Source organism: Tenrec ecaudatus, chromosome 18 (genome assembly GCF_050624435.1).
Source record: "Tenrec ecaudatus isolate mTenEca1 chromosome 18, mTenEca1.hap1, whole genome shotgun sequence".
In the NCBI taxonomy this organism is placed as follows: Eukaryota; Metazoa; Chordata; class Mammalia; order Afrosoricida; family Tenrecidae; genus Tenrec; species Tenrec ecaudatus.
The window spans coordinates 3,201,778-3,223,201 of record NC_134547.1 but is presented as its reverse complement, the minus strand read 5'-3'; the positions used below and the strand labels follow the sequence as shown (position 1 = coordinate 3,223,201).

Below are 21,424 nucleotides of genomic sequence, written 5' to 3'. Positions count from 1 at the left end.
TGGGATCCACAGGGCCTGTGATCATCCTGCATTCTGCACCATTGCATGTGGCTTCGTGAGTCTGAAGAGGGACTTGTGGACTACTATCGAACTCATGGACTTGAGTTGGGCTGAGCTGGGATGTTTTCTAGATACAGGATTACTTCTGGATATAAGCATCTTTCTTCTTACACGTCACTGGGTTTGTTCCTCTAGCCAACCTGGCCTGACACAGTGACCTTCAATGAGACTGACTGAGACAATGGCTATGAGAGTGGGCTCAAAGGTAAACAATTGTGAAGATGGTGCAGGGCCAGTTTTGTCAGCAGAAACCAGGAGACCGTGGAAACCGGGCTTGGGCAGGTCCTGCCACCGATGTTCCAACTACACTTAGGAGATGATGCAGTTCTTAATGGCTCAAAGTCCGAGAGGAGTGCCTGAGGGTGGGTCAGTTATCTGTTTCCCATGGGGCTCAAACACAAAATCAGTGCTGCAATTGCAGTTTGGGTCAGAGTCTGGATCAGGGCCTGGGATGAAGTGGAGATGGGAGTTCTTGGTGCAGCTGGCATGAGATCTTCAAACCAGACTTCAAAGTTCCAGAGCGCTACATGAGGTCAGGGTTCAGTGACTGGGTAAGAGCCAAGGCCAGGGATATGCTCACTGTGGTTCCAATCCAGGTCTGGGAGCCCTGGGTTGTAGCGGGTCATGCGCTGGGCTGCTACCCATAAGGTCAGCAGTTTGAATCCCCCAGACATCCTGAGGAAGAAAGATGAGGCCTTCTGCTCCGTACAGATTAACTATCTCAGAAACCCAATAAACTCTCAAAACTCCCTGCCATCGAGTCTACTCCGACTCACAGTGACCCCCCCCCCCAGGACAGGGTAGAACTGCCTGAGGGGGTTCCAGCTCTTCACAGAACTAGAACGCCTCTTCTTTCTCCATTGGAGTGGATGGTGCTATCGAACTGCTAACCTTGGGAACTCGCTACACCACTCCTATTCAGTAGTGTGGGCAGCTCTACTCTGCCTCGCAGGGTCTTCTGATTCGGACTTGACTGGATAGCAGCGGGGTTATGCCACTCTTGTGCTTCCTCACTAACCTAATGGGCAATTCATTTCCCTCATCACAGGCATGACCCAACATAGTCCACGGCTACAGAGTTGATTCTCACAGGGGCATACTCAACCAAGTCCCTAAGACACAACGGGGGCTGTAGAGGCCGAGTGGGTGGGTGCAATGCTGACCCCTCTTTGGCTGCAGACCTGAGCCCCAGAGAGGGGTGCAGTGTGCCCATCCTCCAAGGCCCCTTCAACTTCCTCCCCTAATGCACCCCAATGAATGGGTTTCTTGTAGGTCCTCAGCTCTGAACTCGCCCGCCCACACCCCCACGGATTCTGAACTTCTGAAAATCCCCTAATAATTTTCCATAGGACGCAGGCACCGACTCGAGGACACACAAACTCCCCCTGACGTTGAGCTGAGACTAACAGCTGCCTTGTGGTGGCAAGGTGGGTGAAGTGCTGGGCCAGCAGCCGCTGAGAAAGGGGTCAGCTTCCATACAGCGACACAGCCTCGGGGACCGGACGAGCAGTGCTGTGTCACCCCACGGGGCCTCCATTGGTCTAGGTCACCGTCGGTCTGAACCTTGGCACCCGCTCCCTGTGGCTGTCCTCTCCCATAAGGGGCCTGGGTGGCAGAGAGGGCCACTAAGGTCAGTCATTCGAATCCACCAGCCACCCCACAGGAGGAAGATGAGACTGGCTACTCCTGTGGGCACCGTCTGGGAAACCCACCGGGGCGGATCCACCTTGGGAGTTTGCTTTGGTTAGGTTCTTTCCCACACACATCCCTCCCAAAACCACCGAGACGCCACCATTTCTCAGTCCACTTTACTGAGGGAAGGAAGGGGGCGCTGATAGCTGGGACCTGGTGTAGCAGGAGGCCCTCTACAGTGCTGTGTGATGTTCTGAGCCTGTGCCCCCACAGCAGGGGTCGACCTCCTGGTAGAAGGGAAGGGGAGGGGTCGGGGAGAGGGGTCGTAGCACCATGGGCACTGGCCCCGCTCAGCTGGCTTTGTGCTTGGGGCCATCTCGGACGGACAGGGAGATGAGGATCTGGGCGGCGTAGTAGGTGGTCATGACCACGAGGCGGGCGTGAGGCAGCGGCCAGACAAAGGTGCCCCAGGCCAGCACGGAGTCTGAGAAGGTGAAGAGCAGGGCCCCTGGGCCGGCGCTGCCTCCCCGGGCCAGACCACGCCAAAGCACCGCAGCCAACATGAGGCTGTAGGCGGCCACCGGGAAGGTCATGTCCGGGGGCAAGTGCAGCAGCAAGAAACAGAGGTACAGGCCGCTGACCAGGGCGATGGGCAGCAGCAGGGTGGGCCGTAGTGGGGAGAAGCCGAAGGCCACCAGGTAGAACAGGTGGGCAGCAGCAAAAGCGACCATTCCTGTGAGTGAGGGGATGGGCACCTGTGAGGGGAGGGGGAGCCCGCCCTGCCAATTTCCCCTACCCATCACGGACCCAGGACAGGGACTCTGCCCAGGGAGGGGGTGCTGTCTCCACCGCCACCACCCCCATCTGGTCTTCACGTCCGTCCGAGTAGAACTGCTCTGTGCCGTCTCCCCACCTCGCCCTTCTTGACGAAGCTGACCGCTTGAAGTGGGGCAGGGAGCTTGTGTTTTAAATTTCACACCAAGTACTACCCTGCTGGAACCCGCCCCCTGCTGCCCCTTGGACCCAACATGGCACCCACCTGTCTTTTATCTCCTGTCTCCTTCTTGGATAGGTGCCCTACCCAGACCTGCACTCACCTCAGGGCCTTTGCACCTGTTGTAAGCTCCACCTGGAAGACCCACCCCGAGTTGGTCCCCTCTCTACCCCTTCGGATGGTGCCCTCTGACCTGATGGCCATGCCTAACCCTGCACAGCCACCCCTCTCCAGGTTGCTGGGTGGTGGTGGTTTGCACTGTGGAGCTGCTTCTGACTTGTAAGCCCCAGGTGACAGATGACATGACCCCAGCACGGCCGTGTGCACAATGTATGCACACAGAGGCCGGGTTTTTCATGGCTACGATGTCATCAAAGAAACCCTGATAGGGCTGTGGCTTAACCTCGAGGTCGGCAGTTCACACCCACCCACCTCTTTAGGAGAAAGCACAGGCAGTTTGCTCCCAGAGACCCACCACCTCCCACCAAACACCCAACTCACTGCCTCCAAGTCCATATCGACTCATAGTGCCCCCAGCACAGGGCAGCGGGGCCCTGTGTTTCCAACTGTACCTCTGAGCGTAGAAAGCCTCATCCTCTGCCCTCGGAGCGGCTGGCCTTGCAGCCAGATGCACAAGTGTAACCCGGCATGCCACCAGGACTCCGAAAGCCTCAGGAGCCCCATCGAAGGGCACGCCGGGCCTGAACAGGCTAGGCTCCAGGGCACCAGGTTTGGTTTTGTTGCTTGTTTTTGAAATAACCTCATTAAGCGTCCAGAGGGGTGCGTGGGCCAGGACTCCACCCCAGGCACACGGAGTTACCTCCAGCTGTACTACGTGAGGGTTGATGTGAGCTGCAGCCAAACAGGCAGGCCGTGAATGAGGCCTCCCCACCCTCTGCTGCTCCAGACACAGAGGTGGAGCATCCCCCCACCCCACCAGGGCTGGCCCAGTGCTCAACTCCAGCGACACCAAGGTGCTGCTGTACCCTTCCCGAGTGTGCTCTGCCCAAGTGCCCCGGGAGGACTATCTGTAACCGCAGAGCTACACTCCTCTGCAGCCCACTGCCAGCCAGCTGGTTCCCACTCACACAGCAAGGGGACAGCTGACCGGAGGGCCTGTCTTTCCCTGCGTCCTCACTGATGATCTTTGGGGCTAGCTTTAACTGTGTGGCAAGGTCTCTTCCAGGAGAAACAAAGCAGAAACTGCCAAAACCCGAGGGGGGAGGGGGGGTGTCCAGGGACTTTCTGGATGCTCGGCTTCTCTGGGCCAGACACAGAGCGCTGACCCTCTGGGTAGCAGCTACCTGGGCACCCAGTTTTCCGGATATGTTGCTCACCATGCAGGAAGGCATCAGGCCAGATGAGGCAGGCGTCGCCCACGGCTGAGCACAGCAGGCCCCACTTCAGGAGGGTGGCTGTGCTCCCGGACGGTGCCAGGGCCTGCAGGCCAGCAGCCAGGCTCAGCACCGGCAGGCATTTAACCACGGCCCCCAGCAGGGACGGCGGGTCCTCAGGGATCCAGAAGAGGAAGTAGGCCGGACAGGTGAGGAAGAAGGGGGTGAGGCACTTGACCAGGCTGGCTGTCTTCAGGGGTAGGGTGAGACCAACACAGGGCACTGCTGACCTCCAGCGGCAGGCTCCTGCCCACTCCAACCACCCAGGGGTCTCCACCCACTGGACTTGCCACTTGGATCCAGGTATGGGGCCCCCCTGTCCTCCCCCATTGTCCCTGGGGAAGCCAGATAGATCTTGGCCAACTAGCCCGCTAATCATGGGCCCTCCTGCAGCCCCTGCTCACCCCCCACCCCACCCTGGGGTCTCACATGGCCAGCTCTCTTTCCCTGGGTGTCCATGGTGGCACGTCACCAAGTCCCTCTGCCTGGGCACTGGTGACTTTGGGGACAGTAGTGGTGAAGGGGAGACTATCTGGTTATATTTTAACTTGGGATTGTCCTGTGGACTCTGGGCTGATAACAGGGCCCTGGGGGATGTCATCCCCGCCCAGGGATAGCCCCACCTGCTACTGGCTGATAAGATGTGTACTGAGACCTGGGGTCTGTCCTCCACCCACACCCTGACCGGCTTCCTTCCACTGTGGGCCTGCAGGTTGAAACCGCATTTTCCAATTCCCAACCTAGAGGATGAAGAGGGTGGGGTGCTACTGAGCAGAAAGGAACACCCCCTCGCTGTCCTGAAACACCTGTCTCTACTTGCTCGCAGCCTCAAGGCCCCACTAATGGATGAGAGGCAGGCACTGGTCAGCCCACTGAAGCCATTCTCATGAGCATGGCAGCCTTGCAGGGTGGGGGTACGGGGCGGCTCCTGAAGACAAAGCCTCCCTCACCCAGCCTGGGGAATGGGGCTTATCTGCTGTTGCCTTGGGCTACATGCACCTGCGGGGGCAGGGAGCAGACCACATGCTCACCCAGTCATTGGGCCTTGAGGCCGGCAGGTGTACCCCAGAGGGTGGCACAGTCTGGCTGTCACCTTGGGGCTGGGGCTGTCCTCCCAGCCCCCCGCCTCAGGGCCTCCAGGGCATGGAAGAGGCAGAGGCTGCCATTTCTGCACAGCAAACAGGGTGGAAGCCGCCCCCACCCCCAGCAGACGCCCTGGCAGGGAAGGCGGCGTTGGCCCTGGCGCACCGCACGCAGCCGCAGCACCAGCGGTGGTCAACGTTGCCTTTATTGTACTCGCTGTGTGACAGCGCCACAGACATGCAGCACGCACGCAGCTCTCTAGGGAACGGGGTGCAGGGACAAGGTCACTTGGCAGCTGGGGCTGGAGCCCAACACTCAGGGAGGCAGCCAGACCCCTCAACCGAGAGCAGGGCATCATTGTGGGGGGAAGGGGCTGAGATCCAGCATCCCGGGGATGAGACCGTAGTCCTGTCTCCAGCAGGGACCTTGTGTTCCCAGATACAGTGACAGTGCAGGGCTGGGGAGTGGGGGTGGGGATCCGCTAAGACAAGACCCACCCACCCCAGCTCCCCTGCCCCTTCCCCCAGGAGGCCCTGAGCACAGATGGAAAGGGGTGGGGTGGGGGCCTGTCTGCTTGTGGGGGTAGGGTTGTGCTTTGCAGCCTGCCCACCCCTGTGGGCATGGACATCACTCTCCTTGAGAGGCTCCGTGCCCATATGACAGAGGCCGCTCCGCCCACCAGTCAACTCTCCCCATCTTTATTCCAGGGCCGGAGCCCTGCATCTCAGTGCAAACGGGGCAGGCAGGCTCCCTGGGCACCAGCCCCGGGAGGCCTGGGTCAAAACGAGGTGCAAGGTGGGGGGTGGGGCGCAGGGCCCGGCCTTGCCTCCACCCCTGGCAGAGTCCAGGGGGCACGGACTGTAGCGGGCACTGCCACCAAAGACCAGACGGTCACCTGGAACAGGAACAGAGGGAGCTGGCAGTAAGCACACAGCTACTCTGGGCGGCCGGCCCCCAGGTGGTCGGTGGGTCCCTGCTGTGCAGCGCACTGACGGAACTCACTGGGTGTTTGGGGCCGCGTGCCCGCCAGGGGCGGAGCCATTGGGCATCGGAGGTGACTGTCGGGCCTGGGCACTGCCGAGAAAAGGATGCTGGGGTCAATGGGGGTCACTGCCCATGCCACCCACTTGCCCGCCACTCACTTGCCACTCACCTCTGGCTTTGGGGCGGCCCTGAGGGCACCGGATTCTCCTCAGTGGTCTCAGGGGGTTGCTGGGCCATGGCAGCAGGGACAGAGGTAGAGGGGTCTCTGGTCGCACTGGAGGAGGGGTGGTCAGTGCTATAGAAGCCCACTGTCACCAGGTGGCAAAGTGGGCCCCAGGAGGCTCACTCCCCACCCCAACCCCGTGGGGCCAGCCATTCCTGAGGGGGTCTCCTGTAAAGAGCAGGGAGCAGGGGGAGGACCCCGGGGGGCAGCTGCCTGTCACCTGTCTGAGCTGGGGGTGCCCCGCATCTCACGGAGGGTGGCCTGGAGGTCCACAACGCTGACCAAGGCCTGGCAGGGGGCTGCTGTGGGAAGAGAGAAATCAGTGAGGAGAAAAGGGGGTGCAGGGGCAGGGAGGGAGTAGGGGGACTTGCACACTTCTCACCCGAAGGTTCTGCGACCTGGCCACTGGCAGAGGCTTCCTGAGGTGCTAAGGGGGCTGCAGGGTCCTTAGGCCTGGGGGGGTAAGAGGGGTATGCAGTCAGGCTGCAGCCAGTAGTGCCCCCCCAGTGCTCTGCCCCTACCCTCCCACCTGGCCCTGGATTCCTCACCTAACCTGCAGGGATTCACTGGCTGGAAGGGCAGCCAGGCTTGGGGTGGGGGGATCCTGAGGGCCATCCTGAGGCCCCTGGGGGACTGCGGGCTCCGAGATTCGGGGCTCTTCAGCAGGCACTGCATCAAACGTGGCTGTCCAGCCAGGGCCTGGTAGGGGGACATTAGGTAGGTGGGGGAGGCTGAGCACTGAGGGGGCACTGCACCCCATCCACCCTCATCGACTCCACTTACCCTGAGGAGCTGCCGCCATGGGCTCGGGGCTGGGGCTCGGGTAGGAGGGGGAGCCAGCCCCTCCCCTGGCTACGTGGGCCTCACTATCCTCATCCTCATCTTCATCCTCGTCGTCCTCCTCACTGTCCGTGCTACCTCCACTCCTGCCCGAGAAGCCCATGGGCCAGTTATTAGGCACCGGCCCTGGCGGCAAGTGGCCAGGGATGGACACAGCATGTGACCACCTGGTGGCTCAGGGTCACAACTGTGTGTGGGGATGGCTTATGTGTTACATTCAGAGCCTGGTGGCAGGGTAGCTCCCTGCTCTGGTGGAGAAACCCTGGGGCTATCTGGCCTGCCTGCGGGCCCGTCTGGCCTGCCTGCGAGGCAGGATGTGTGTACAGGTCTACCTGGAACCACTCTCCCTGGCAGGTAAAGCTACACCTAAGTGCGGCAGGGAGGCTGAGCTGAGAGCAGCAGTGTCTGGTGCGCCTCCACCTGCCTCCTCGGCACTGGACCCCAATGCTGACCCCCAGCTGCTTTGCAGAACCTGTCTGCCTGCGACTCCACAGTGGCACCCCACAACCCCACAGGGCAAGATGGGGCTGCCTGTGTGCCCAGATCTGTTCTGGGTGCTCCTGGGAGGCTTCCAGCCTGGTGGGCTGGCGTCAGGCTCGACGCAGCAGCTGCCGGGACTGGACCGACTGGCTGCCGTCTGGTCCCGTCCACCGCACAGGACCTCAGAGGGTTTCTGAGCCTTGATCTTTATGGAGCTGACAGCCTTCTCGTCCTGCCCCGGGTGTGGCTGGGAGGCTCAAACTGCAGACCCAGCAGTTAGCACCGTGCCTCAGGGTATGGAAACGCCTGCCCTTCCCAGAAACCGAGGCTCCCTCCTGGGCCGTGCTAGGGTTGTTAGGGAGGATGGGTGCCAGTGGCACAGGAATTTGGGCTACCACAGTCCCCCTCACAGTGCCAAGGCTGCCCAAGCCTCCAGACCCTGTGCTCCAAAGGGTGCCTTCATTGTGGGCCTCGCCACCTCCATGTGCCTGAGCGGGAACAAGCCCAGACCCAGTCTCAGGCAGTGACCAGGGACTTGCTGGATCATCCCACACTCCGTGGTGAGGGAACCCAGTGAGCCCCCTAGGAACCGCCAGGTGGGGGCAGGGAGGCAGGCAGTGGAAGTGGATGCTCAGACCCCACTGGGGGTAGCTTCTCCCCTGAAGCCCCCTTGGCTGCATCCTCCGTATGGGAACCCCAGTGACAAAACCCAAACCTGCTGCCTTGAGCTCTGCTCAGACCCTAGCACCTCCTAGTGGGTCACAGGGCTGGGCTACCTGGGGTGCCCAGTGGGCAACCTGTTCTAAGATGGCAGCCAGACCTTTCCCTCAAAGACCTCTGGGTAGACACCAGCCCCCCTGACAGACCTAGGCATGAGAGGGTTGCAAAGACTCCATGGAGCACCCCCCCCCTCCAGCTGTTGCCGCCGCAGGCTCTGCATGAGCAGCCGACTCTGCTTTCTCAAGAGGTGGCAGCTGGTAGGTTTGAATCGCCGACCTTGCAGGTGGCAGCAATGTGTGCAGCTCATCAGAATCAGGGATGGTCAAACGAGGTCAGCTCACCGGACACTCTGGTGCTGACCAAGGCGGGCCCCCCTGGGCAGCTGGCTGCCCCGCCAGGCGCTGTCCTCGCCGTCCGACTCCCCGGAACCCAGGCCCTCCTCATCGTCCACCTCCTCCTCATCGTCAAACTGCTGGATGCGCTCCTTGTAGCACATCTCCAGCAGGTGTGAGTTGGGCTGAGGGGAAGGTGGACAAGGTGGGCAACACTGACCTCACCAGGGACCAGGCCTGTACCCTTGCTGCCCAGCAGGTAAGGGGATGGGGACGGGGACGGGGAAGGGACTGGGCTGCACTCACGTTCTCGTCATCAGCGTTGAGGGAGAAGGTGATGTTGGCAGTCTTGTCAAAGGGAGCACTGGGGCAAGACAGGTGGGACATCAGGAGTGGGTTGGCAAGAGCCCTCCACAGGCAGGCCTGCTCACCCAGCTCCCCACTCACTTAGCAGCCCAGGGATGGTGGCCCCACTAGAGATCAGCAAGCAGGCCCAGGAGGAGCCTTCTCACCCGATGCTGTGTGTGTATGGGGGGTGGGGATATGAGGGGGCGTCTTTTACTTTGTCACTGCTGAGAATTTACACGCTCTCTCATCTGTTTGTCCAGGTGTAGCTCAGTGACATGAAGGACAGCCTGGGTGTGACACCTGTTCCCACCCTCCAGGGTCACCAGTGTGGTCCCACAGGGAAGATCTCAAAGCGGCACTGGCTCAAGCCAAGGCTGTGTTCCTATGAAGCAAGCTAGAGTTGGGTTTTAAACGGCTGTGGGGTGTAGGGTGAGGTGCAGAGTCAGACAGCGCCGGGACGTAAGGTGCGGCTGTGCGTCCCGACTCTGCTGGCTGTCCTGGTGCAGGGACTACACTCACTTGACGCTCTCCTCCTGCTCTCCGAACTCCTCGTCATGGAAGCCAAAGTGGTCAATGAAGGCTGCCGTCATGCGCTGCATCTGGAAGTCCATGAAGGCCTGTGGGGACAGTGGGTCAGGGCTGCAGGGGCCCAGGGCCCGGGATGCAACACAGCGCAGCGCAGCACATAGCCCACCTGCTGCAGCACGGCCTCCTCGGGGAAGCTGAGATCCTTGAGTCGGTCGTCCTCGTCGTCGCTGGATGAGTGCAGGGGCCGCGTGCTCACCTGCAGGCGGGCGGTGCGTCAGAGCCAGCCCAGGGCAGGGTCCGGGGGAGCAGGGACACAGCAGCAGCAATGGTCCTGCATGCTCCCGTCCCCCCGCCCAGGACCCATGGGATGGACGCACCAGGTCTATCATGTTCTTTTTGTTGGTCTCGGCCAGCGGCCCTGTCACGAAGACCTCCCACTGCTCCTGCTGCTCCTCCGGCAACTCTGCTGGGAAGGACAGGCCGTGAGGAGACAGGACTCTCCCAGCAACTCCCGGGTGTCGATGTGCCCCAGGGCCCTCCATGTCCCCACAGGTCCCTCACCCTTTAGCAGCTGGCCCAGCTGCTCAGCGTTAGGTCCCTTCTCCGCATTCTGCACCAAGGCATTGGCCACGCGGGTCAGGTGGCCCATGTAGCCTTTCCTCGGGCCTCCTTCAGACCTGGGTGGGCAGGGACAGGGCCGGGCACTGGGAACAGGTCCCTGTACAGCCCCTGCCCTGAGCCCCCCACAATCAATGTGTCTCTCACAGCCCCACTGTCCCCCCCACCCCCCCAAACAGCACTCACTGCACACGGTCATTCTCCTCCCACGACGTCAGGATGCGCGTCACCAGGCGGCACTGCTGCACCAGCTGGGGGGAGGGGGGTGTCTCAGGGAGGAAAGGGGGAGCCAACCCCAACCTGTGCTGCCTGTGAGAGGCCGTCAGCGTCACGCTTCTCCCCGTCACAGGCTCCCATTTACATAGCCCCTTGGCCCTGGCCTCCTCCTGGGACCCACTCACTCAGAGGCTCTCCTGCCTCGCCCTCTGCCACCCCTCCTTCTAGGCTGCTCCTTCAAGCCCACCACCCTGCACAGCCCCTATCTGTCCCCCAACTACAGTGGGACCTCTCACAGGCCTCCTGGAGAAACTGGTGGTGGTGCTCGCTCTCCCCCACCCCTCCCCTAGGCTCACGTGCTGGATGACAGGGTTGGGTGCGGAGCTCTCAGGGCAGCTCTCAAGCGGGTACCCCGCACTCAGCATGGCGCTCACACACATCTCCACTTGGGCATGCAGGAAGTTGTTGAAGACATAGTGGAAGAACAGATCCTGGGGACAAGGAAGCAGTATGGGCTGGTACCCAGAGGTGGCTCTCCCCCAGCCTTATACCAACGCCCATGCCCCCCTCCTACCAACACAAGTCCCCATTCCCCCTGCACCAGCACAACCCCCCGTCCCTGCCCTCCCCAGCACAAGTCCCTACCCCGGCCAGCAAGAGTCCCTGTCCCCATCCCCGCACCAGCATGGTGTTGGGCACGTCCAGCGCCAGCAGCTCCTGCATCAATGCAGAGTCGTTGGCGCTCAGGGCGCTGGCCAGGAGCTTGACCACGTGCAGCCGCATGTTCCCCAGTGGGGGGTCCAGGCTGCCCCAGGTCGTCTGCAGCGCCTCTAGCTGCAGGGGGACAACAGGCTCAGTTCCAGCCCACCCAGGATCCCCTTCCAGCCACACTCCTCCCAGCGCCTGGCCCACCTTGGGGGGCTCAAGCAGCAGCTGGTGGAAGTGACTGAGCCTGGGCCGCAGGGCGTGCAGGACGCCGATGCTGGATGCAGGGTTGTCCAGGGCGCCCTGGGCCAGCAGCTCCAGCTGTCCGTCTACGCTGCAGAAGAAGTTGTTCATGGTCGTGGCCTCGGACCTGCAGCGGGCCAGAGGGACACTTGCCTGAGCTGTGTCTGGAGGAACTGGGGCTGCAGGGGCACAAGTGAAGGGGTACCTGGCTGGCTGGGGGGGCCTAAGCTCTACAGGATTTCACCAGAGTAGGAGGACAGAGTCTGGTCTAGCTTTCTTGTCTGGGCCGGGCAGCCCATCATGGGGACATAGCAGACAGGCAGGTCCGCCTCACTCACCGGGGCCTCCGGGGCTCTAGCAGCGTCAGCAGCACCTGGATCCCATTGATGATGACAGACTGGCTCTGCTCCCCTTCAAACATGTTGCTCAGGAGCTGCTCAATCGTCTCCTGCCTGGCGGGACAGGATGCAGTGACCTCCTCAACCCCTGTCCCTCAGGCCCTGCCCTCGGCACCCCCTTGTCCCCCATCTGGAAATCATACTTCTCCAGCGTGCCCAGCAGCGGGTCAGGCTCTGGGCTATCCTGCCCCTGGATCATTTGCTCCCGGCTCAGACGGATGATGTCGCACAGGGACTGGGATGCATTGGAATGTTGCTGGGGGAGGGGGAGGGAGGCAGGGCTGAGTGACCAGCTGCCTCTCCCTGGGGAGCCTGGACCCTCATAGGTGCATGGGGACCATCTTGAGCTGGGAGGGCCGATGGTCCATTGGGAAGGGCTCACAGGAGCTTCACTGGGTGGCAGGGATGGGACAGGTCAGCCCCAGCCATGACAGGGCTTCAGGGGCAGCACCAGGCACGGATGCTGCAGGCCAGGCGGCGTCCAGGCCCAGAAGGGGTGGGTGGGAGACCCCTGCCCCTGCAGACATTCTTGTATCAATATATCCTCTCTGCCCCGATGCTGAGGAAGCCCGTGGGCTTCTAAGCAAGGCAGGTGGGCCGGGGACAGCACTCACATTGTCATCTTTGGAAGGGTGGATCAACTCGATTAGCCGCTGGACAATCTTCTCTTCATTGAGCCACTGGGAGTGAGAGGTGGGGATTAACTGCCAATCTGAGCCTGGGGGTGGGGTGGGGTGGGGTGGGGACATGGGGTCCAGGAAGGGCGGGTTGGGGCAGCTCACGTTGACAACATCATGTCGCAATTGGGGCCGCTCCACACAGGTGAGCAGGCGCAGCAGCAGGTCCATGATGGCCGAGGTGCCCATATGCTGCAGCAGCAGGTCCACGAAGTCGTCCTTCTTGCGCAGGAAGGACACGAGCTGAGGACAGGGCACAGGTCACGGTGGCCCAGGTCTCCCTGGACCCTGGGCGGTGGGGGTGGGGGTGGCCCCGCACCTGGTCGGTCTTGCGATTAATGAGGATGCCCATGACCTTGCTGAAGAAGCTGGCCAGCAGTGGGTTGAGGCTGCCACTGCTCTGCAGGAAGCCATAGAGCCGGCTTAGGAGGGCCTCATCAGCGCCCAGAGCCTCGTTGATCTGGGGCACATCCGAGGTCAGGATCTCGCAGGCCACACTCGGGTACCTGGGGAGGGCACCGGCTCAGGGCTGCAGCGGCCCCAGGAGGGCGGGGCAGGGGTGAGGGGCTGCTCTCTCTTACCAGCACCCTCACTCTGCCCTAGCCCCCCAGGCCAGCAGGCCAGCGGCCCCTCACCCTAACCCCGACGGAGGCTCACTTATAGCGCAGGCGCTCATCACCGCTGGCCGGCGGCTCCTGGGTGACCCAGGCCACCATGGCCTGCAGGTGGGGCGGCTGCAGCAGGAAGTCCAGCAGCTTGCGGTTGACCACCTTGCACTCCTGTAGCACGTCTTCCTCATCCAGCAGCTCAGGCAGGCTCAGGTCCTCCCGCTCCAGCAGTGTGTCCATGTGCGAGCTTGTGTGCAGGTCAAACTTCCAGAACATGGCGCCCTGCCAGCAGGGGCGGCGGTCAACACGGCCCCACCGTACACACGTCATCCCAAACTGGCCCGGCCTATCTAGCTCACAGCAATGCCTTCTGCAGGACCACTGCGATGTCCCTGAAGCCCAGGGCCCCCTAACTTCTAGCTGACTGTACCCCCCATACCCTTGTTGCTGAGGCTAACAGTGTCCCAGGTGCTCCGCCACCCCTCAGCCCAGTGCCACACGAGCTTCCTCCTGTGCTTGTTGAGCAAATTCAGACACCCGTGACAGTCGTGGCGCTGCTGCCTGGACATCGGCCTGGAACTCACCACCACCACCACCACCACCGTCGTGCGCGTGCACGCGCGCACGCACACACACGTCTGCCCTGCAAGACAGCAGTTACATACCAGGGCCCACAGGGACACACCAGGGCCCACAGAGACCATGCCCTTGCCAGGAAGCCATGGGGGGACATGGGACAAGATGAGGTGGGCTATCCCACCCCCAGGTCTGACTGTCAGGGACTAGGCAGGGGAGCACAGGGCCGCCTCTTCAGGAACAGCTTGTGTGTGGAGTGGCAGCAGGTGTCCAGCCCTTGTACACGTGACGCCCACACACTGCTCCATGTCCCAGAAGCTATTCCTCTCCTCCTGGACCATGCTGCTCCCCCGGCCCCCCCGCCACCGCCAAGCTGTCCTGGGTGCCACAGGAGCTGGCTCTGCTACGTCCCCCCGGCCTGGGCTCGCTGGCCCTCATCTCCCCTGCACACCTTCATGGCAAGCTAGGGGCCTGGGTCCTCTTCAAATTACTACCTGCTCTGCTGCCACCTCAGCCCCTCCCCTCACCCCACTTCCCTGGCAGCTCTAGGTAGCCTGGGAAGCTCAGGACAAACCCTGACCTGAAATATCCTCCACCCTGTCCGACACCCCAAACCACTCCTACTTCACAAACCACCCTGGCAAGAATGGACAAGACTGCCGGGCGCTCTTCACAGCTCTGCACGCACAAGGGAGGCAGGGTGACAAGGAAGAGGGGAACATACCTAAGAGACCCCTCCCCGTTGCCCACCTCACAGGAACCTGCATTCCAGATCACTCCTCACCTACAACCCCTAAACCTCCACACCATAGCCCCCTCTGACCCTCCCAGTCATACCCCCATGCCCAAATCTCCACACCACAGAGCACACACTGGGGCCCTTACCTGCCTTAGCCTTCACCAGGACCCTCCCTGTCTCACCCCACCTGACAGAAACTCAGAAGTCATCCAGCCAGGGCTCCATGGTGTCCACTCTCTGGCTGCCCAGGTCCGTCCAATAGGAAGCACCCCCCTACTCATTCTGGCCCAATAGGCTCCTACTGTCAACTCACTCTGCACCACCATCTGCTCATCACAATTCCCTGTCCACTATGGGGACCAGCCCCTCAAAGGGTTGGAGGCATCCGGGCACATGCTCTGGAGGGAGGCGTACCCGCTGTGGCAGGACATGAGTGTTTAGAGGGCAATGTTAACAAGGACCTGAAGGGCCAGCTGAGAAAAACCTGTCCCCCATTCATCACACGCTGAGGCTGGGCGCTGAGAGGGCAACCGCTCCCCAAGATGGGGCTTCCTAACTCCTGAGGAGGGTAGGGGTGGATGGCTGCAGATGCTGCATGTCTGGAGCCCTGGGGGTTGCAGTGGCTGTAAGACCAGACAGAAGTCTGCCATTGTCATAGGACATGGAGGGCCAGCGTCCGCCCCACTCTGCCACAACACACACACACAGGAAGTCCCAGACAGCCAGGGTAGGGTGAGACAGACGCCCCAGGTGCCCGGGACACAAACACGGTGCACTGCACGCAGGACCGACAAAGTCTGTCTCAGGGAAGTCCAGCCAGAGAGTTCCTCATCCGCGAGGATGGCGGGACTCTGGCTCTCATACCTGGGACAGGTCAACCAGCAGGAACCAGTCCCCGGAGGAGGGGGGTCACGTAGAGTAAACTAGAAGGTCAGCAAAAGAGGAAGACCCTCCGCAAGATGGACGACTGCAGTGGTTGTAGCTAGAGGCTCAGACAACTATGCAGATGGTGCAAGACCCGGTGGTTGGAGTCCCAACCGGTAGGACCTAACCAGGCCAGACCACCCTCCCAGCACCAGCAGCCCCCAGATGGATCCCGGGTGTGGCTTTCTGGTTTGTGGCAGCAACAGCCCCAGCAAGGTGAAGAGTAGGTACTCCCAGGAGACAGGCCCAGGCTTCGGAGACCAGGGTCCACCTAAAGACGACAGCCAGTCCCAGAGGTCAGAGGCCCCACCACCGCAGGATGCTATTCCCAAAGGCCACTGGAACATGCACTGTCAATGGGGGCCAGGGAGGGGAGCTGTGAAGGCTTTCTTAGGTGCTAGAAACATTCTAGACCCAGGAAGCCATGCTGGCTCTGCACCCCTGGCACTCACACTGTCCCAACATCAGCACCACCTGAGGCTGCCCCTCCCTTGGAGAGGCTGGTGTGCTGCCCTTGGCTGGGCCCCATCTCATCCATCTGCATCAAGATAGCTGGTGAGCTCCTATTGCCCCATTTCACAGACAAACAGATGGAGAGACAGGCCGGGTGGGTTCGGGGTGGGTCCTCGGAGGCTGTGCATCTTTCTCCTGGTGGCCGCTTGTCTCTAAGGCACACCCTGTCACTCTCCATCCTGCTGCCTGGAGCCCGCCTTCCCAGAGAGCAAACAGGGCAGCCAGTGTCAGACCACGTGGGGTGCTGGGATGGGGAGCATGCGGATATGGGGTCAAGGGACCTCACTCGAACCCCTTCCCTTGGTCCATGCTACTCCTAGGCCCACCACTCAGAGGCCCCAGTGCAGCCCCAGCAGCGCAGCATGAGACACCTAGAGTCTGTACACTGTGGCAGTCCCTCCCTCGGCCTGTCACGGAGACCACAAGCCTTCCGGGTGAGCGGCACCCAGACAGCTCCCAGCCTCCTCCTGAGTAACCGCAGGCAGGGCTCCTGCACCCCACCCCACCCCCATCCTCTGCAACTTTCAGCAACCTCTAGAAAGCGGAAGTGACAGCCATGGTTTTGCCGTTTGAAAAACTGTGTCTCTGGCTGCCAACTGAAGGGGGGAGGATAACTGAGAAAGGCACCCCTAGACCCACCACTAGCTTTGCAGACTTCCAACCAGATCCCTCACAGCTGCCCCCCCACTCCCTACCCCCCCGTCTTGGACATCAGTCGCCCCGACCCTCCAGGACCACCATAGGACTGGCCCTGGGCCTAGGCATGACCCCTGCTGTGCTAAGCTTGGTGCACCTACTCCCCCACTGACTGGCTGCCAAGGAAACGGCGGTCCTCCCCCCCCCCCTGTCTCCTAGCCTAGGCACCAGGAAGTAGGGTGAGGCACCAGGGACCACTGGGAGGGTCTCCCTGCAGCACCGGGTGAGCAGGGTCAAGAGGGCGGAGAAGACAGCGAGAGGGCACCTCGGGCCACTGACCACAGCTGCGTTGACAGGCCCCAGGCAGCCGCTCTAGCCAGAAACTGGCTGGGCAAGTCCAAGTGCAGGAGGGTGGGGAGCTGTGCACCGGCTTCCTGCCAACTTCCCCTCTGCAGTCAGCGCCCCGGCGCCCATGCCGGACCGGAAAGGGAGCCTAACCTCCCAGGCCAGGTCCTGAGCTGTGGTGGACCACTGGGATCCCAGAGGGGCCTAGCCAAGCTTGCATGGACAACACACTAGAACTGGAGCTGGGAACCTGGTTGCTTGAGAAGAACTGGGGGTGGGGGAGGGACTCCCAGTGAGGGGCACCTTCCCTGACCCCCAGCCCCAGGGGATGGAGGCAAGTGTTCTGGAAAGCCATTGGCAACAAGTAGACCCCACAGGCAAAGCAGAGCTGCCCCTCGGGCTTCTGGGCTGTGAGTGCTCAGAGCAGATGGCCTCAGCTTCCCCCTCGGTGCATGTGGCTGCTGGACCCAGCAGCCAATCATGTGCCTCAGCCAACACGCAACCCATGGCATCACCAGGGCTTCCTGCAATGGCCACGGGCTGGGAAGAGACAAAGGTACCCAGACCGCCAGCCCTGGGGACAGCAAAAGGCTGTGTCCATGGAAGCCCCCATAGCAGCAACTCTGATCTAACCAAAGGCAACCTCCACCAGATGGCCCAGTCCAATGGGCTCAGTGCCCTTCCTGCCAAGCACCAAACACCAGGCAGAGCTGTCAGGTAGTACTTCCTGGGGAAAGTGGGAAGGGGACCGTGCGTCTCTCAGCTGTCTCCCCATGCAATCCATGGAGCTCGGCAGCCTTCTCCCCTCCCCTGTGACTCTCCAGCCAGCCCCCAAGGGCAGCACTGCCAAGTCATGTGGGCTGCAAGACCGACCATGTGGAGACAAGCTGGGTGCATGGGCTGAGAGGGTGCAGGCCCCTGGGTGGCGCATGGCGGGCCCTTGGCTGGTAACCCAGTGGATGGTGGCTACAACCTACCAGGCAGCAGCTTCCATACAGACCCACGGGGCAGCTTCTCCCTCAATCAAAAATTAACAATGAAGACCAGACCAGTGTCCCACCTAGGCCACTCCATCAGAAGACAAAGGCTGGGGGTGCCAGGGTGAGCAGGCATCCATCAGTGGGAAGGAAGCAGCAGCCCATGGGCTGACCCCCGAGCACACGTGCACACACCACAGCCGATCACAGAAGCACCGTAGAGACGCCCGAACTGCACCTAGACAACGAGCCAGGCTCCACCACCTCCCAGCACTGCCACTTTAGGCTGGCTAACCCTTCGTCCCCCTGGCCTGGCCGTCAGTATTCCAGGGAAGGGCCTGCATGCTGCTGGAAGTAATGCCCCTGGTATCTCAGGTACCACCCAGGCCAGCCACGGCAGGCAACTTTCAGGGGAGAGGCCACACTAGGAAAAAAGGCCTGGTCAATTCCACCAGGAAAGGCACCTATGAAAGCCCCGTGGGCCCCCTCTGAACAAGGGTCCATCAGAGGCTGGAAGATGAGACCCTCAGTAGGAGGGCACTCAAAATGCACAGCGGCTGCAATAAGGCCTAAACTAAAAGCTGCCCAGAGGGGCTGCTGGCACATAGCTGGGTGTCAGGCCATTGGGTTGCCTCAGCAGCAGGGGCCGTCTCATGCACTGTGGGGTGTCCAGAGGTGGTGATACCCCATCCCCAGTCCCCATATGTACCCAGAGTGTGATCCCCTCCCCACAGGGACACCATCATCACAAGAGGCACGGTTCTGGGGTGGTCACCCCACCATGCCTAACCCCTGGACTGAGTCCCTTCTACCGACAAGGGCAGGGGAGCACAGAGCTCCTCCTCGGCTCACCAACGGTCACCCACCAGCAAGTGGCAGGGCCAGGACTGATACTTCAGCCTGCCCAACAACTACTAACTTCTAACAACTATGAAGCTTCACTGCCCCTCAGAGTCCATTCACAGCCAACTCCCAGTGTTCCCACAGGGCAAACCAGAACCCACCCCAGAGGGGTGTCACCGGCAACAGCCAGCCTCAGCTTTCTCCCTGAAGCTGAATTCAAACCACTGACCTTTCAGTTAGCAACCAAAGAGCTTAATCCACTGCTCCAAGGGAGCCCCTTACTACCTTTCAAAAAGGGTGGAAGGGGGGGCGCTGTCAAACCCTAAAAGTTAGGTCACATGGTCTCATTTAACTTGCACAAAAGATGCAGCAGTCAGAAAAGTTGGGGGGGGGAAGGGGAGGTGGATAACATTTCAAACGGGGCAAGTGCTGCCCCCCCTTGCCCTTCATGTGGTGAGCTCAATGTGTGGTGGTGCACAGAGTGGGTCCACAGGCCCAAGTCACAGCCCCATCCTTTCCAGAAACGTCTTGCCTTCCAGGCTGGTGTGGACAGTCACACTCGTACCCTCAGTGCCTTGTGGGTGGGGTGCATGCCTGTGGCAGAGGTGGAAGCAAGAAGGACCCAATGCCTGCAGCACCACCCACCACATCCTCTCTCCTGCAGTGGTCCCACCTTCAAGGATCGGCACAGGCTGTGGTGTGGCCCCTTGAAGCACTTCTCTCCCTGCATCTGTCAACTCCCACTCCTGGCAGAAGGGCCACCGGCTGGGCCAGTCCTACCAGTCCCTGCCCTGCCCTGGGCTCCAGTTATTGTGACTGTTGCCTGGCCTTTGTCTCCCCAGGGCCAGGCCCCCCACTGACCCAGACCCGGTCCCCCCAACGCCCCAGCATGCCTCCTCCTCGGACAGGGGGCCAGCCCAGAAGGCCACGGGGCTGGAGCCGCAGACAGGTAAAGAGGCAGCCAGCCCTCTCTGCTGTGTCCTGAGAGGAAGGGTTGAAGAGTCTGAGGGGAGATGGAGATGAGGGGAAGGGGCTGGGGAGGGGGCTACAGGGAACAGATTGGGGGGGTGGGGAAAAGGGGGGGAGAGGAAGTGAGCCCCAGCGAGGAGGCTGAGAGGAGGGACTAGGTGGGTGGGAAAAGACCTAGGGGATGCGGGGACAAGGGGGGCTGGGGGTAAGGGAGAGGAGCGCTGAGGATGGGGCAGGAGGAAATTGAAGGGGGTCAGGCGGTGGGGTGAGCAGAGAGGGGCTTGCAGACTTGGAAGGGGGGCCGAGGGGAAGGAGGAGGTAGCCTGGGGAGGGGCAAGTGAGAACGAGGGAGGAGGAGGGTCCGACAGGACAGAGGCTAAGAGGCACGAAGGAGACTCCGGGTGGGGGGCGACCCTAGGGCTGGGCGGGGAGCGTCGGGGAGGGTCTCCGCTTCGCTCCACTCACCTGCGCGTGGGGGGCGGCGGCTCCTCGCACTCGGGGCTCATCGGGGCGCCCCCCCCGCCCCGCCGGCGGCGGCTCCGGCCCCTGTTGGGGGGCCCGGTGGGTAAGGGGCGGGGGACGACGCCGGGGTCTGGAGCGCTCGGTGCGCAGGCGCCTCCGCCGGGGTTCCCGCGGCCGCGCGCGCGCCCTCAGATCAATGGGGGGGCCTCGCGCGGCGGGCTCCGCAGAGTCGGGGAGTGAGCACGGGGTCCGCGAGGTGGGGGGCGTCGACGCCGAGGGCCGCGGGCGGCGAGCTGGGCCGCGAGGCCTGAGCGGCGTCCGGCGGCGTCGCCCCGGTTTCCTCAGCTCCGCGCCCCGCGAAAGCGCAGAGGGCGGGCGGGGACGAGGTCCTCCTCCGCGGTCCCAAGAGGCCGCAGTGGCGAGCAGCCACCCACGGACGCTGAGGCTCACTTCCTCAACCTTCCCTTCCCCAAACCGTCGGGGTACCCGGCGACCGCAGCCCGCCTCAGGCCTCCGACGCCCGGCTCCCTCCGCCACTATCCCACAATCCCCCGAGCGCCCAGAACGCTGGAGGCCCCGCCCTCCCGCGGCTTCTCCGTGCGCAGGTGCGTCGCGGCCGCGCCCCGCGGTGCGCATGCGTGCCGGGCCCAGGCGCTCCCCGGCCCCACCCTCCCAGAACGCCGCCGCAGGGCGATTGCGCCCATTCCTGCCAACGGTCTATCCTCGGTAAACCCCGACGGCCCAGTGCGCAGGCGCCACTGCGCACGCAGCAACCACTTTCTCCTAGCACTCCGTTCCGTAGTGATCCTGCTCCGGGATTTCCCTTCTCGCTCGCTGGGTCCGCTAGGAAATTGGCTCTTCTCCGACCGCTTCTTGGGCCTATCTCCAGGTGGCGCTCCTGGGAAATCCATCCCGGACTTTCTCGGTTAACAAGACTCCCTCCAACCAAGACTAGCGGGTTCCGAATCACCCCTTAATTCTCTCGACGCCTTCTCGGGTCATAGCCCAGTATGTCTCTGCCCTACTTAATGCACAGGGAAAAAGTGGGTCTTTCTACTCCCGCAAAGAGTTAGTTTTGGAAACCCACAGGGGCAGTTCTACCCTGTCCTACAGGGCTACCGAGTTAGAATCCACTCAGTGAGTTTTTGTTGTTTACTTATTGTACAAAGCTTTATCTAACTTCTAAGGGAAGGTTTTCCTAGCCCTTGTTTCAGAATTCTTTATTGTGAGTCCATAGAGAGTCCTAGACTCCATAATCTTTATGGAGCTCTGTTGGCAGAGTTGTTAGGCTGCTAGCCCCAATATCAGTTCGAACCCACGAGTGGATCCACAGGAGGAAAATGAGACTTTATGTTCT

At 61.8% G+C, this 21,424-nt stretch overlaps 2 protein-coding genes across 5 annotated transcripts; both read right to left on the bottom strand.

Moving 5' to 3' along the window:
• Positions 1-1,896: 1,896 nt before the first annotated feature.
• On the bottom strand, positions 1,897-4,459 carry TMEM86B (transmembrane protein 86B). Its single transcript, XM_075537818.1, has 2 exons — positions 4,024-4,459; positions 1,897-2,425 (listed from the first exon to the last, which is right to left on the bottom strand). Exons 1-2 carry the CDS (start codon positions 4,457-4,459, stop codon positions 2,043-2,045), a joined length of 819 nt encoding a protein of 272 aa, XP_075393933.1. The 3' UTR covers positions 1,897-2,042.
• A 1,455-nt stretch (positions 4,460-5,914) lies between these two features.
• PPP6R1 (protein phosphatase 6 regulatory subunit 1) lies at positions 5,915-20,628 on the bottom strand. 4 transcript variants are annotated; one of them, XM_075536568.1, is made up of 23 exons: positions 20,071-20,628; positions 13,133-13,365; positions 12,795-12,981; positions 12,581-12,718; positions 12,413-12,478; positions 11,942-12,054; positions 11,739-11,852; positions 11,365-11,527; positions 11,134-11,286; positions 10,809-10,943; positions 10,423-10,487; positions 10,180-10,295; positions 9,996-10,081; positions 9,785-9,874; positions 9,610-9,707; positions 9,049-9,106; positions 8,752-8,927; positions 7,154-7,296; positions 6,919-7,069; positions 6,753-6,823; positions 6,591-6,672; positions 6,317-6,442; positions 5,915-6,237 (listed from the first exon to the last, which is right to left on the bottom strand). In XM_075536568.1, the coding sequence occupies exons 2-23, from the start codon at positions 13,357-13,359 to the stop codon at positions 6,162-6,164; spliced, it is 2,634 nt and encodes an 877-aa protein (XP_075392683.1). In that variant the 5' UTR covers positions 13,360-13,365; positions 20,071-20,628; the 3' UTR covers positions 5,915-6,161. The 4 variants fall into 4 exon arrangements, with proteins under 4 accessions (XP_075392683.1, XP_075392680.1, XP_075392682.1 ...); XM_075536565.1 differs by having other exon boundaries at positions 9,996-10,084; positions 20,071-20,203; XM_075536567.1 differs by having other exon boundaries at positions 6,317-6,421; positions 9,996-10,084; positions 20,071-20,203.
• Between the last annotated feature and the right edge of the window lie 796 nt (positions 20,629-21,424).